Below are 16525 nucleotides of genomic sequence, written 5' to 3'. Positions count from 1 at the left end.
TCGAATATGACTTTTTCAAATTAGTAACGGAGGCTTGGGCTCAGCTATTAAAATGTCAAATTGAGATTTGAATCCTTTGTGGAAGAAGTATTTTAACACACAAAATGTTTAAGACACTCCATGTTTAGCAGATGGATCTATACAGCTCTCGTCTCAGTCGCTCCGTAACAGCATGATTGTTTCCTATTTATTTACACACTTGTACCGTCAAACTTTTATAGAAACACAATATCACACTTGTAGTCATGCGACATGACTCTATAACAGCACGGCAGCGATTCAGCTGTGGATGCCTTATTATTGATGATAATAGTTCAAAGGTAACTGTTATTTCAACAGTAATACTAATTTGCAACATTAGCAATATTTTTGACTGTCAATTAAATGCTATTTCCAAGAAGTATCAACATATATTACATAATCATTTTTTTAATTTTGAACATATATAAAGGAATAACTGAGAATGGGCCACTAACTACATTTCTGAAAAATAATTTTTCAATAATTCAAAGGAATGCATACATTTATTCCACTTACATCACATTTACCACACTACGAGACATTATTTATTTGTTTTATTTCAAGACATTTGTCAGGTTATTGTTCCAATAGCTCTCTTGTGTGTAGAACTAATTTCTTCTGCTTTGTATCCCAAGGCTTCATTGCTAATTCCAAAAATGGCATTTTAGAGTGAGTATACAGTATGAAGACAAATGCAGTTATCAGAGAGAGAGAGAGAGATAGTGTGTTTGTGTGTGTGAATTACCTGCATCTGTGCGTCTCTCAACAGTGTCCGACAGCAGCGTCTCTACTCATAGTGAAAGTGTAAGTTTATCTGCTTCAAGAACAGCCCTGTTTTTACCTCGCTTCTGAGAAATGTCTTGTAGTTTTTTGGTTGTGAGCTATTTTTTGAGAACGTCAACTCCATGTGTGCGAGTGTTTGTCTGTACAGTATGTATGTGTGGGAAAGCAGAATAAAAAAAGAGCGCTTTATGTAGATTTTAATGAATGTAACTTAGTGGGATTTTTTTTCTCCTATTAGTCGTTTTTTTTTAGCTTGTTCAGTCTCTTTTTGGGTTTTGGTTCAATTGCTGTTGTGAAGACTCTGAAATAACTTAAATAATTTGAATTGATGTGGATCTGTAATGTGGGCGTCAGATCTTCTTCAAAGCTGTATGTTTACATAAAAAATAATTGCATACCACAGAACAATAGAAATTATAATAAATATGTTCTATAGCTGAAAAGAGACATTGTATTACAACTCTTCAGCACAATTGTTTTAATAATGGCATAAGATATTTTGGTAGACATATTATGTTGACATCTGATTCACAGAAATTATATCTGTAGATGAACAGACATGATCTCACCAGGACAGGGTTTGAGTCTAATGGTCTTCTGTGCGTGACTGACGTGGTTCTTCACGCTGCAGCTGATGTCTCCATCAGTTCCCTCATCCAGATCAATGCTGCTGTTTCCATCCATCAGTGGATCTCCATTCAGAGTCCAGCTGTAGAGGAGATGATCCCCCTCAGAGGAGCAGAACACCCTCATCCCCCCACTGGAGGAGCAGATGATTGACACTTCCACTGAGCCAATAGGAGCTTGAGGGAGGGACACATCACAGTCACATGACAAACACAAACTCTTGTTCTTCCACACTACTCATACTATAACTGGAGTATGTAGTGTGTTTACTGTGTGCTATGGGAATAAAAACCTTCACAGAGATTCAACTGATTCATTTGTATGAGAGTGAGATCTTTGGAGAACATGAGATTGTAATGAGTCTGATGAGAGAGTTTCTGTACCTTCAACAATCACTTGAAGATCTCTAGATGTTTCTGTGCTGTCTGAGTGAACGAGATTTAATCTGTAATTCCCTGAATCTGCTCTGATCACACGGTTTATTATCAGAGTCCCATTAATGACTGTCACTTCAGGTCTGTTATTATAAAGATCACACTGACTCATCCTCATCCTGTCATTCTTTACTCTACAAAGTGGATCATCTGCTGTGTTGTTTATTATCTTCATTAGCATCAGGTCATATTTAATATCATCCACCATCATCAGATTGCGTTTGTGTCCCAGAGCTGCATAACAGGGATCAGACTGATCAAACGTGCAGAACTGATCCAGACCTAAAGAACAACACACACACACACACACACACACACACACACACACACAAACTCTATTAAGCATATTTTTATTTAGAGTATCTGTAAACATCTGCAATTTTGAAATTATTTTTACCTTTCAAACTAAAGCAAATTTCTTCACATTTTCCATATGCAGCAATTCTCTTTCCATATTTATTTGCAGTTATTAATTTAGCCACTTTTAACCAAATGATTTCCAAAATATATTTTCCTTTTTAAATCCAAAATTATTATTCTTTTTCCTTCTACTCTTATCTTCTGTTTTTATTGTTTGAAATGTTTTTTACTTAGGAACTCTTTCTCAAAGGCCAGCAGCATCTCCAACCAGTGAGGAATCTGTTACTCAAACTTTCTACCATTCTCTTCTCTCTCTGTCCTGCTTAGATCCAGTTTGTTTTCTTCATTCAAGACAGAAATAGCCATCAAAGAGTTTTTAGAAAAAAACCTGTGACTTTTTGGACTTTAATAAGTGTTGACCATTTTGCTGTTCACAGTGAGCATTTTATTTGCCTATATATTCCACTCTTTAATACACATAATGCATTCTGAATTGTCACATTTAATTATAAACAATATCTTTGTTGACTATCTCATTTACTGAGGTAACATATTATTAACTATGAAGATTGTTACCAGAGAGAACATACAGAGGGAAGATGACAAACAGAAATCATGATAAATCATAACATCCATGTAACCAGAAAGCTTATATGTTAGATATTATAATAATAATTTTTATGGTATATTTGAGATACACACACTAATCTTTGCCACACTAATCTTTTTATGTAGATATATGATGCTGATATCTGTAGATGAACAGACATGATCTCACCAGGACAGGGTTTGAGTCTAATGGTCTTCTGTGCGTGACTGACGTGGTTCTTCACGCTGCAGCTGATGTCTCCATCAGTTCCCTCATCCAGATCAATGCTGCTGTTTCCATCCATCAGTGGATCTCCATTCAGAGTCCAGCTGTAGAGGAGCTGATCCCCCTCAGAGGAGCAGAACACCCTCATCACCCCACTGGAGGAGCAGATGATTGACACTTCCACTAAGCCAACGGGAGCTGGAGGGAGGGACACATCACAGTCACATGACAAACACAGAATCTTGTACTTCTATACTTATACTATTACTGGAGTATGTAGTGTGTTAACTGTGTGCTACAGGAATAAAAACCTTCACAGAGATTCAACTGATTCATTTGTATGAGAGTGAGATCTTTGGAGAACATGAGATTGTAATGAGTCTGATGAGAGAGTTTTTTGTACCTTCAACAATCACTTGAAGATCTCTAGATGTTTCTGAGCCGTCTGAGTGAACGAGAGTTAATGTGTAATTCCCTGAATCTGCTCTGATCACACGGTTTATTATCACAGTCCCATTAATTACTATAACTTCATGTCTGTTATAATAAAGATCACATTCACTCATCCTCATCCTGTCATTCTTTACTCTACAAACTGGATCATCTGCTGCATTGTTTATTCTCTTTATTATCTTCAGGTCATATTTACTAGCATCCAGCACAATCGACAGATTGAGTTTGTGTCCCAGAGCTGTGTAACAGGGATCAGACTGATCAAACCTGCAGAACCGATCCAGACCTGAAGAACAACACACACACACACACACACACACACAAAGACACACAGTGAAATCCACACTCAGTAAAATGAACATGACCTCTAAGCCATTTCATTATTTCCATAACTCTATTATTTCAATATTTAATTTTGGAAAATTTTCATCACAGTTGGCCTATTTTTTTTTTTTAATTTCACGTAACCTCTTGTATAATGAATATTGTTGTTCATTACATATAATTGTTCAGTAACTAATATTTAATATAAATAGACAACAAAAGGCACGAGCCCCACTATAATTAGCTGCGTTCCAATTCAAGCCTGCATCCTTCGCATTTGAAGGCTGATTGCCTGACCATGGCGAGACAAAGACTGTCCCAATTTCAAAGGCATCTTCAAATGCGTCGTTTGTTTCTCGTATAACGAAAGCTACAAGAGATGGATCCAAAGCAAAACTGCCCTATGAGTGAGTTAGTATCCATTCACTCAAAAACGCTGATTCATTACGGAACAAAACAAGGTTTTAAACATGGAAATTATTTTATACTTTATTTTAACTTTTCACACCATCTTACGAGGCTCAACTGATAAACAACCAGGGAAACACTGGCGCTTCACTTCAAAGAGATCAATACATTGACCAACGCTGACACCCGTCAAGTGAAATCTCATTAACTGTTGAAAAAGCATCCTACGACAAAGATGTTGCATTCATCAGCAGATACGGACATGGCAAAATTATTTATTATCACTAATTTCTGAACTGACCTAAAGAATCTCTCTCCCAAAATTCACTGCTCAATAATACCTACAGTACCTAATAGACTGATAAATTACGAAAGCCCCAGCCGTTGTTACTTGTTCGAATGTGACTTTTTCAAATTAGTAACGGAGCCTGGGGCTCAGCTATTAAAATGTCAAATTGAGATTTGAATCCTTTGTGGAAGAAGTATTTTAACACACAAAATGTTTAAGACACTCCATGTTTAGCAGATGGATCCATACAGCTCTCGTCTCAGTCACTCCGTAACAGCATGATTGTTTCCTATTTATTTACACACTTGTATCATCAAAATTTTAAACAAATGCAATATCACACTCGTAGTCATGCGACATGACTCTATAACAGCACGGCAGCGATTCAGCTGTTGATGCCTTATTATTGATGATAATAGTTAAAAGGTAACTGTGATCTAAACAGTAATACTAATTTGCAACATTAGCAATATTTTTGATTGTCAATTGAATGCTATTTCCATGAAGTATCAACATATATTACATAATCATTTTTAATTTTGAACATATATAAAGGAATAACTGAGAATGGGCCACTAACTACATTTTTTTTTTAAATAATTTTTCATTAATTCAAAGGACTGCATACATTTATTCCACTTACATCACATTTACCACACCACAAGACATTATTCATATGTTTTATTTCAAGACATTTGTCAGGTTATTGTTCCAATAGCTCTCTTGTGTGTAGAACTAATTTCTTCTGCTTTGTATCCCAAGGCTTCATTGCTAATTCCAAAAATGGCATTTTAGAGCGTGTATACAGTATGAAGACAAATGCAGTTATCAGAGAGAGATAGTGTGTTTGTGTATGTGTGTGTGTGTGTGTGTGTGTGTGTGTGTGTGTGTGTGTGTGTGTGTGTGTGTGTGTGTGTGTGTGTGTGTGTGAGAATTACCTGCATCTGTGCGTCTCTCAACAGTGTCCGACAGCAGCATCTCTACTAATAGTGAAAGTGTAAGTTTATCTGCTTCAAGAACAGCCCTGTTTTTACCTCGCTACTGAGAAACATCTTTTCTAGTTTTTTGGTTGTGAGCTATTTTTTGAGAACGTCAACTCCATGTGTCCGAGTGTTTGTCTGTACAGTATGTATGTGTGGGAAAGCAGAATAAAAAAAGAGCGCTTTATGTAGATGATAATGAATGTAACTTAGTGGGATTTTTTTTTCTCCTATTAGTCATTTTTTTAGCTTGTTCAGTCTCTTTTTGGGTTTTGGTTCAATTGCTGTTGTGAGGACTCTGAAATAACTTAAATAATTTGAAGTGATGTGGATCTGTAATGTGGGTGTCAGATCTTCTTCAAAGCTGTATGTTTACATAAAAAGAATTGCATACCACAGAACAATAGAAATTATAATAAATATGTTCTATAGCTGAAAAGAGACATTGTATTACAACTCTTCAGCACAATTGTTTTAATAATGGCATAAGATATTTTGGTAGACATATGATGTTGACATCTGATTCACAGAAATTATATCTGTAGATGAACAGACATGATCTCACCAGGACAGGGTTTGAGTCTAATGGTCTTCTGTGCGTGACTGACGTGGTTCTTCACGCTGCAGCTGATGTCTCCATCAGTTCCCTCATCCAGATCAATGCTGCTGTTTCCATCCATCAGTGGATCTCCATTCAGAGTCCAGCTGTAGAGGAGATGATCCCCCTCAGAGGAGCAGAACACCCTCATCCCCCCACTGGAGGAGCAGATGATTGACACTTCCACTGAGCCAATAGGAGCTGAGGGAGGGACACATCACAGTCACATGACAAACACAAAACTCTTGTTCTTCCACACTACTCATACTATAACTGGAGTATGAAGTGTGTTTACTGTGTGCTACAGGAATAAAAACCTTCACAGAGATTCAACTGATTCATTTGTATGAGAGTGAGATCTTTGGAGAACATGAGATTGTAATGATGAGAGAGTTTCTGTACCTTCAACAATCACTTGAAGATCTCTAGATGTTTCTGAGCCGTCTGAGTGAACGAGAGTTAATCTGTAATTCCCTGAATCTGTTCTGATCACACGGTTTATTATCAGAGTCCCATTAATGACTGTCACTTCAGGTCTGTTATTATAAAGATCACACTGACTCATCCTCATCCTGTCATTCTTTACTCTACAAAGTGGATCATCTGCTGTGTTGTTTATTATCTTCATTAGCATCAGGTCATATTTAATATCATCCTGCACCATCATCAGATTGAGTTTGTGTTCCAGAGCTGCATAACAGGGATCAGACTGATCAAACCTGCAGAACCGATCCAGACCTGAAGAACAACACACACACACACACACACACACAAACTCTATTAAGCATATATTTTTATTTCGAGTATCTGTAAACATCTGCAATTTTGAAATTATTTTTACCTTTCAAACTAAAGCAAATTTCTTTACATTTTCCATATGCAGCAATTCTCTTTCCATATTTATTTGCAGTTATTAATTTAGCCACTTTTAACCAAATGATTTCCAAAAGAAATTTTCCTTTTTAAAACCAAAATTATTATTCTTTTTCCTTCTACTCTTATCTTCTGTTTTTATTGTTTGAAATGTTTTTTTACTTAGGAACTCTTTCTCAAAGGCCAGCAGCATCTCCAACCAGTGAGGAATCTGTTACTCAAACTTTCTACCATTCTCTTCTCTCTCTGTCCTGCTTAGATCCAGTTTGTTTTCTTCATTCAAGACAGTATGAAATAGCCATCAAAATGTTTCTAGAGAAAAACCTGTCACTTTTTGGACTATAAGAAGTGTTGACCATTTTGCTGTTCACAGTGAGCATTTTATTTGCCTATATATTCCACTCTTTAATACACATAATGCATTCTGAATTGTCACATTTAATTATAAACAATCTTTGTTGACTATCTCATTTACTGAGGTAACATATTATTAACTATGAAGATTGTTACCAGAGAGAACATACAGAGGGAAGATGACAAACAGAAATCATGATAAATCATAACATCAATGAAACCAGAAAGCTGATATGTTAGATATTATAATAATCATTTTCATGATAAACTTAAGATACACACACTAATCTTTGCCACACTAATCTCTTTATGTAGGTATATGATGTTGATATCTGTAGATGAACAGACATGGTCTCACCAGGACAGGGTTTGAGTCTAATGGTCTTCTGTGCATGATTGACGTGGTTCTTCACGCTGCAGCTGATGTCTCCATCAGTTCCCTCATCCAGATCAATGCTGCTGTTTCCATCCATCAGTGGATCTCCATTCAGAGTCCAGCTGTAGAGGAGATGATCCCCCTCAGAGGAGCAGAACACCCTCATCCCCCCCTGGAGGAACAGATGATTTGACACTCACTGAGCCAACGGGAGCTGGAGGGAGGGACACATCCACAGTCACATGACAAACAGAATATTGTTCTTCCACACTACTCATACTATAACTGGAGTATGAAGTGTGTTTACTGTGTGCTACAGGAATAAAAACCTTCACAGAGATTCAACTGATTCATTTTTTATGAGAGTGAGATCTTTGGAGAACATGAGATTGTAATGAGTCTGATGAGAGAGTTTCTGTACCTTCAACAATCACTTGAAGATCTCTAGATGTTTCTGAGCCGTCTGAGCTCTCGAGATTTAATCTGTAATTCCCTGAATCTGTTCTGATCACACGGTTTATTATCAGAATCCCATTAATGACTGTCACTTCAGGTCTGTTATTATAAAGATCACATTCACTCATCCTCATCCTGCCATTCTTTACTCTACAAACTGGATCATCTGCTGTGTTGTTGTTTTTTCTCTTTTTTATCTTTAGGTTATATTCACTAGCATCCCGCACCATCAGCAGATTGAGTTTGTGTCCCAGAGCTGTGTAACAGGGACCAGACTGATCAAAACTGCAGTTAAACTCCAGACCTGAAGAACAAAACACACACAATATAATGTACCAAAATCTATAAACATCATTCATTAAAATCAGACACAAATTACACAAACATTAACAGAATTAAAGTTCAGCTGAAGAAACATCAGGCAGACTCTTGATTTGATCTCAGTTCATCTCAATAATGCTCATCTTCATCATAAACAGATTTTTGTGATTTGTGTGTCTCCAGACTTACTACTAATTAGCAGGATACTGAACATTATCACATTACTGGACATATTTAACTCTTTTTTTAGTGTGTAGTAAAAAAATATAACTGTTAAAGTTATTCATTTTGACTGTAATATCAGCTTCTTTTTTTTTTTTTTTTTTTTTTGTATGGCCTCAGTCAAAAAGCAAATCTAAATGTTGATTGTATTCAAATGTAACTATCATGCTTTCACTGTCTGCAAACACTTTATGCATTTCTTCATTATTCTGACAAATCATAAATTGACTTTGTCAGGCACTTTCTGTCCAATTCCATTAACCTGTGACATTTCTCTGTTTATAAATAATGTCTTGATCTTTCTTACATCAGATTTAATGGACTGACATAATTTGATGAATCCTTCCTCAAACTTTCAGCACAACAGACATGAAGAAAGAAACACACACTTCCTCTCACATTTTAAACACTCCACTAATATAAACTGTACAGACCAGAAAAGTCTATGACTAGATCACTACAGACTCTTATTGTAATACTGCAACTAGACTGTTAAATTAATGTGCTAATTGCTGTCAATAATCATCGGAAAATAATAATGTGTTAAAAATATTAACACAATTAATGCACCCCGCCCTATCCACACCTGTCCGTCATCTTACACTGATGCAGCTGCTGATGAACATGATGCAGGACAACTGAATGTGTGATGAAGACTATTAGAATGCTGTTATATGCCACTAAAATACAATGGCAAAAGTGTACAGGTTAGTGTTTTATATTTATAACATATATACGGTAGTTTAGCAATATCAGTTTTTTCCTCAATATTTGCACAATTCCAAATATTGTCTGCTTTGCTCAATTTAACAAATGAAAATAGTTCAGAATTGTTGTGCATCTCTTAACATCACATAGCGGTGTTTGGTTACTAAATGAATCCAGTCAAGTAAAAACCAGTGAGTTTTTCAAGACATGCAGTGTGGTAATAAAAACAGCAGAGATTAAAGTTCCTGAAGAAATGGGGATGCACTTTCACAGGTGAGAATGAGTTGGTTTGTGTTTTTATATGTATTAATTCAATGTAACGTGTTTGGTAAGTTTTCAAAACATGGTAACTTTTTAATGCTGCTTTAGCTAAAGCCTTCATCTTGTATTGTGTTAAACCAAATCTTCTACTGAAGTCTGTTGCAGATAATAGATCAACTTTCTCTCACACAATAAATCCACATTGCATTGCAATCCTGCATTGAAGCTGTATTTGAGACTAAACATAACACATCATTTGTCACGTTCAGGAACTTATGTCCCCCGAAATCATGAGATGTTGAGGAAAACTTTGTGTTATAAGTTCATTTAATAAGATACTGTATCACACGTAATTTGTGTAAAATGTTAAGTGTTGCACATTTAATTGGAACAGAGATGGTTATGTGTATTTTGTAAAACATTTGCAACTGCTTTTTATCACTTAATTAGAAGCAATTAAATTGCCATGGGACAACTGAAGAGAAATGTATATTTACACAAATATTGTGTGTACCAAAAAGGTGTTAAATAAGCTCTTAACTTGCTATTTTTTTACTCTAAGCTTTTCAAACACGGTAGTGAGGCAAGATGAAGCCTTACAAAGCATTGAAGCTGCTTTCATCAAGTGGTTCACAAAAGGGTTAATTTCTCGAGGCTTCATTTGCTCACAATACCACCTGGTGGCCAAAGAGTGTAAAACAAGCAGATACATTACAGATGACCTGATGTGATCTATTTGTGCCAGTTAAGGCTTCGAAATAACGGAGAAAATAATCAATTTCCACATAGACTAATCTATTTATATGAATATAATGTGTTTCAGATAATAAATTAGTTTGTGCTATAAAAACCTGTATAAAGCAAATAAAATATGAAGTCTATATAAATAAGTCTTCATGTCAGTCATTGTATTACACAATGTACAGCTAGACGGCAAGAACACATGATTTTAGGGCAGATTGGGATGCAGCTTTTTGAGAAGTGAGAGAGAAGAACAGATTGGATTTGTAGGGTTTAAAAAAGAGAAAAGTTAGACAAGGACAGACATCTGCAAGAGAAGACAAGCGGAAAAAGATGAACCGTGTGAAAAAGAACAGCACTGCAGGCAAAGAGTTTACAATAAATGTTAGCTTAGTTTGCAAGTTCTTAAAAGGGAAAGTAATATCTTTTAATCAGTCAGTGAATGCTATTTACATTTTCTGATATAGAAGTACAAAAATCAATTGTTATAGGGTCTAAAAAGACTGTATACAGATATACCTATGCTCTTGAGATTCATGGGTCTTAAACAGTCTCTCTTTTACTGTGACTTAAACACTTTCTCTGACATATTATAATATGCCACTAATACACAGTTCAAGAAGGTTTTCAAAAACGATACCGATATATCAGTGCAGACTCTTAATGAACTATTATATATTCATCAGAGATTGATCTGATTCAGCTTGATAAGATGAGTTGATGTGAAAAGTGACTCACATGCAGCAGTTTGCAGCAGCAGCAGCATCAGTCCAAAAGATGAGCATCATTTCTCTAAAGGCCAGCTTCAAAAGAACTCAATCCCAGCAGCAGACGAGAGTCAGATCGAGTCTCATTCAGTGTCTTCACTGACAGACAGCAGCTCTACTGACACATCAGAAAAATTACATGACTTTAACAAAGAAAGAAAGAGGACGTCCCCCATATGAGGGGAGGTTCTTTTACATTAAAATACACTGAGAGAGAGAGAGAAGGTATAATTTTTAAGTTCACCTTTATTTTTACAATTAAATTACATTAATTACATTTTCTTTCAAAACATCAAAACAAACCATCATCATGCAGTGTACATAATACTTCATTTTATTCCCCATAATTCTATAAACTTTGTCAATGACTCTACCAGCTTATAGTATGCATACTCCACTCTCAGTCGAGATGCTAAAAGCCCCAAAAACATGGGTACAACACTTATTACTCCTTGCCCCCAACAGTTTATTTTCCTTGTCTCCAAAGGGCTAATTTTGCAGTACCAGATAAAAAAAAAATCATTGAAAAACCAACACATTTTGTTATTTCGAACAGAATACTTAGGCCCAAAAATTAACAATTGAAGGAAAATATTCTTCACCCAGGGACAAGAAACTAATTACTTACAAACTAAAAAGATAACCCAATTGTGAACACCTGCACACACACACACACAAAAAAAAAATGAAAAACTGACTTTGTCAGCACAATGGTATAAAACTGTACATTCCAGTCTATTATCACCCACTGCCACTTACACCAAACTGATTCTTGTCCTGTCAGTGCGTATGTCAGATGAGTTGCTGCTCTGGCTTTCCTGAGTCAAGTCTGATTCTCTGTGCTGCGGTTACTGCCTGGTGGAGCCACTTGTCTTTAACCTGCGAGCACTACCTACACCCGCTTACCTGCGTCGTTCATCCTGCTGGTTTCAGTCTGGATTTTGTTTTCCTGTTCGTTTTCACCAAGATGACCTGTGATCGGCAGACAGCCTGTGTTGCAATTTATTCTCTTTTATTTCAATAAATCATAACCATCTTTTGCTTTGGGGTCTATTTCGAACTGTGACAGTTGGGACATTGTCATAGCATCTCTACTAAATTCTAAAGCAAATATTATATATTTTTTTTATTGTTAGTAATATTTCAAAATGAACATTAACTACATGAAGAGGTAAAGCAACATATTGAGTTAATTCAAAATTTCATAAAAAGCTTATGGACATAATTTTAATACAAGTCAGACATTGAAAGTGAGTTATTGTTTTGTCACTTATCTTCAAAAAAAAAAATCAGAGAAAAAAAGATTTGTGATACACGCTCTGTAGTCAATTAATCCGAAAAAAATTAATTAATCTGAATTAAACGATTCAACCCAAACCGAAGTCCCGATGTGTATCAAATGATTCACAATCCATGCTCTGAAGTTCCGATCTGAATAATGTTTTGTGAACGATCATTCAGATTGGAATATCGGAGCAGGTTCATGAATCTTTTGATTCAGATCGAAATTTCGGAGCGGGTTTGTCAAATCATTTCACCAGTCAACTGTGTTATGCAGGAGACCCCAGACAGAGGATTAGGAATCAACAGGTCTATTATTGATGGCAACAGAGGCCCGAAAGGAGAATGGGAGTTGAGGTGGTGTTAGGTTAAATGGATCGGTTCCAGGGAAGAATTATATTGGTCAGCAATACTGTTCCTTATCTTACAGGAGCTCGTGGAATGGTTGGTAGTTGGATGGTAGATCGGCATTTCACCTCTCAATGTGGGATGGGACTGGACAATGGAGAGGCGAAAGATGCTGGAAGAGGAGCACAGGAGATGAGTACACAAAAGAAGGAAAGGTTATCAATCTTGGGCTGGAGAGTAGCATAAAGAGTCCACTTCGTATCAATGAGACACTGGACACTTGAGTGATGTGAGATATGTCCTTATGAAACCAGTCTGATGAGGTGATACATATGGAACAGGTGTGTGCGACTAAAACTAGGTGAGGGTGTCCACTGGATTGGGTAGGGAGTGAGTGGGCATATCCGGACAGTACCCCCTCTCCACGGCCCGCCCGAGGGACCGAGGACCCGATGTCATGTGGGTCGTACTCTAGGGAAGCAGGGACAGTCGGGAGTGTAGAAGGGAAAGCTCAGCAGGTGGGGTCAAGATATAGTAATCCCTGGGAACCAAGACCGTTTCTCGGGCCATAGCCTTCCCAGCTTACCAGTATTCTAGCTGACCACCACGGCGCCGTGGAAGTCCAGGCTCTGTGGAAAAAGAAATCAGAAGAAACCAGTAGTCGCGGTATGGAACATCAGATGGCCCCCAGACCAGGTTATGGGTTCCCCTAGCCGTAACCACAGGGGTATAGTCACTAGGTCCAGCCCATCAGCAGACTGAGTTGTGTCCACGAGCTGACGTAACAGGGATTGATTGATTTAAAACTGCAGTTGAACTCCAGACCTGAAAGTAAACAACACACACACACTTTAAACTGTTTAGAGCAATGAGTAAATCGCTTGTAGTCTTTTTACCGTGTTTAACGGTCTCCATATACATTTTCACAACTTGCCCTATTTTGTCTTCAACCAACTTCACACCAAAGATAACAGGACTAACGATACAGCCTGTGGCTCTAACATCTGTCGGTGTGAGTGATTTGAAAAAAACTTGTTTTGGCTTATCTGAAGGACATCATGGAAAACCTTAGGGACCCCCTGCAGTTTGTTGACGAGCAACAACAGTCCGTGGAGGATGCCAAGTGAAACAAATGGATTGCACTTCATCTGCAAAAGGGACTTAGGGAGGATCCTGTTTGTGACTTTAGTTCGGCTTTCAACACCATCATCACAACAGACCCAACATCCCAACAGGGACCTCCTGACCAAACTGACCCAGCTCTCTGTTCCTAGCCTCTATCTGTCAGTGGATCACCATAGATAGGCAACAGCCTCGTGAGACTGGGGGAAATTCGTGTCAACCAGCCGCTTTCACCAACAATGGTGCCCCTATTTCATATCCATGCAATACAGTGTTTCTGGTGGATATTTTAGAAGTGTTTTATAAGTTACCGTCTGAAGAAAAATTAATATTTATGTGTATGTAAAGTTAATGCGACAGGTAAGTTAAGCGGCACTGAATAAATATTTGTAACGTTACTTAGACTGAATTTATCAAAACTTGTATATTAAAAAAGATGTAAATATATTATATAAAAAAGTATATTTATACAGAAATGTACAACATAGAAACATGAATGGACTCTTTTCTAAGACTGTGATGGCCGTATTTAATAGTCATCAACATTATCTAATCCCTCAAAAGTTTTTCATGTTCGTATTTTTATTATTTTTTAAATGTATGTACATTTATAACTTATTAGTGTTTCTAATGCAGCGTCTGTGGGAGGGATGGTAAATTTGACATCTCTTTCTTTTCTGACCGCCGTTATCAGTTTCTCTCAGTTTTTTCTCTTTTACTGAAAGTGAGGAAAACATGACGTTCATGTGCCCAAATTATGATGCCCAAATAATAAATCTTAGTTGAGGTAGCATATGAAACACATGGAGTGAATGGTTACATTTTAATTGACACAATTTGCTGTAGTTTTCTAAATGTTTGACCAATTACAACATTAGTTGAAAGGACTATAAAACTTCAGTAAAGGTTTAGCCAACTAAAAAAATAAGTCAGGCAACACTTTAAAGACAGAAATTGACTGAACGTAGAATTTCTGTGGAATTAGTTACTAAACAATAATTAGTTGAAACAGCTTGAATTTTTTTACAGTGTATGTTTCCTGCGTATTCTGCTGTTTTATTTGTTTGTTTGATTTTCTTGTTTTCTTTTGTGTTTTATTCTTTGTAACAGCACTTTGGTCAACCTTGATTGTGTTTAATGTCTTTAAATGTGTTGTTTTTTAGCTAAAATTAACAAATAATTCATTAACATTTAACGGCCAAAACAAAGATTATAAGTACAATATTAAAATTAGGTAATTAAAACATAAGTGGTCAAATTTGTGTTTTTGCTTTAGCAATACAATGTTTACCCCGTTGTTCTCGAAAAACACAGAACGAGGTTCACATACAGGTGCTTCAAAGGTTCATCAAATGTGGCAGAGCTGATCAGACCTGAAGAACAAAACACACAGAGAATGAAGATGTACCAACATCGACAGACAGATCAGAGATGTTACTGCTGGTAGAAATATCGTCTCTCTCATCATGAAGTTCAATCAGACACAATTACATACATTCATAATAAGTTCTACGGAAGACACATATCAACTCTGATCCATATCAGGTTTATCAAATGATAAAAAAAAATTACGTTTTTTCTACATGTCCCTGAAACTTTTTGGGAAAACACGAAGAAATAGTAGAAGGCATTACAACACACAAAAAAGCATTTTAATCAGATTACATTAAATACATGTACACAGCCCGAACATCAGGGTCTGGTGTGTAAACTTAGTTTTCAAAGCGAATATTAGGATTTATAAATAAATTGCAGCATGGTGGACAATGTTAATAAAAATATCATGTATGACTTTTAATAGAATGGCAACCTTTTAATGTTTAATAATACTGAGGATTTGATTGGCTGTGAAAATTCTGCTTGAATTTTGCTCTTTTGCATTGCACAGCAATTATTTTTAATGCCAAATAATGAACTGAGACAAAAAAAATACAATAAATGACTATTTCACTATAAGTCATGTTTATCAGCAAATAAAGAGAGGAAAATAAGTTAGAATATTTTTAGGCAGCGGGGGAAAGCTGAACCTGGGATGATGTGTGCAACAAGAAGAGAAGTGCCGTCATTTTATATAAAACGCTGCTTTAGTTTGCAAAGCTTCTTCAAATGTTAAAGTAATATGTTTGATCAGTACATGACTTCTTATTCTATATTTCCTGGTACATATCAGCTGTTATACTTACCACGGAGATTTCACATTGAAACACTGAATTCGACTCCTGCACGTTATTTCGACTTACAGCACCACTTTTAAAGACACTTTTATTCCTACATCAATTTTGGGCCGCTTTAACAAAAACACTGAAATCTTTAACTATTAGTCTTACAATTAATTGAATAATACTTTGTCCTTATTTCAAGATTAATCTGATTGCTCAGCATTAGAAGAGTTTGATGTTGAAAGTGACTCACATTCAGCCGTCTGCAGCAAGCAGCACAATCAGTCATAGATGAGCATCATTTCTCCTAAAGTCAGTTTCAGAAGAAACTCAATCCTCAGCCGAAGAGTGTGACGCTGCTTCAGATCGTCGTGTGCTGGCTCTCATCAAGACAAGCGTCTTCACGGCGCTACTCACACTGTACTGAACACGAGGAACCTCTGAC

At 36.5% G+C, this 16525-nt stretch overlaps 1 protein-coding gene and 1 long non-coding RNA gene across 15 annotated transcripts in view; both read right to left on the bottom strand.

Annotated features, from left to right (window-relative positions):
- LOC109067214 overlaps positions 1-16525 on the bottom strand; it is a 280709-nt gene that overhangs the window by 90175 nt on the left and 174009 nt on the right. The window contains exon 8 of one of the 14 annotated variants that reach the window (XM_042738749.1): positions 6494-6829. The exons of the other annotated variants lie outside the window; for them this stretch is intronic. Within the exon in view, the coding sequence (XP_042594683.1) occupies positions 6494-6829 (336 nt within the window). The remainder of the gene's footprint in view (positions 1-6493; positions 6830-16525) is intronic. 14 annotated transcript variants of the gene reach the window in all.
- On the bottom strand, positions 3089-6100 carry LOC122139663. The gene is made up of 3 exons (XR_006156476.1): positions 6059-6100; positions 3443-3778; positions 3089-3237 (listed from the first exon to the last, which is right to left on the bottom strand). It is a non-coding gene; the product is annotated as an uncharacterized LOC122139663 (long non-coding RNA).

This window comes from Cyprinus carpio, chromosome B14 (genome assembly GCF_018340385.1).
Source record: "Cyprinus carpio isolate SPL01 chromosome B14, ASM1834038v1, whole genome shotgun sequence".
Lineage (NCBI taxonomy): Eukaryota > Metazoa > Chordata > Actinopteri > Cypriniformes > Cyprinidae > Cyprinus > Cyprinus carpio.
The sequence above is the reverse complement of the archived record's forward strand: the minus strand, read 5'-3'. Positions and strand labels throughout refer to the sequence as shown.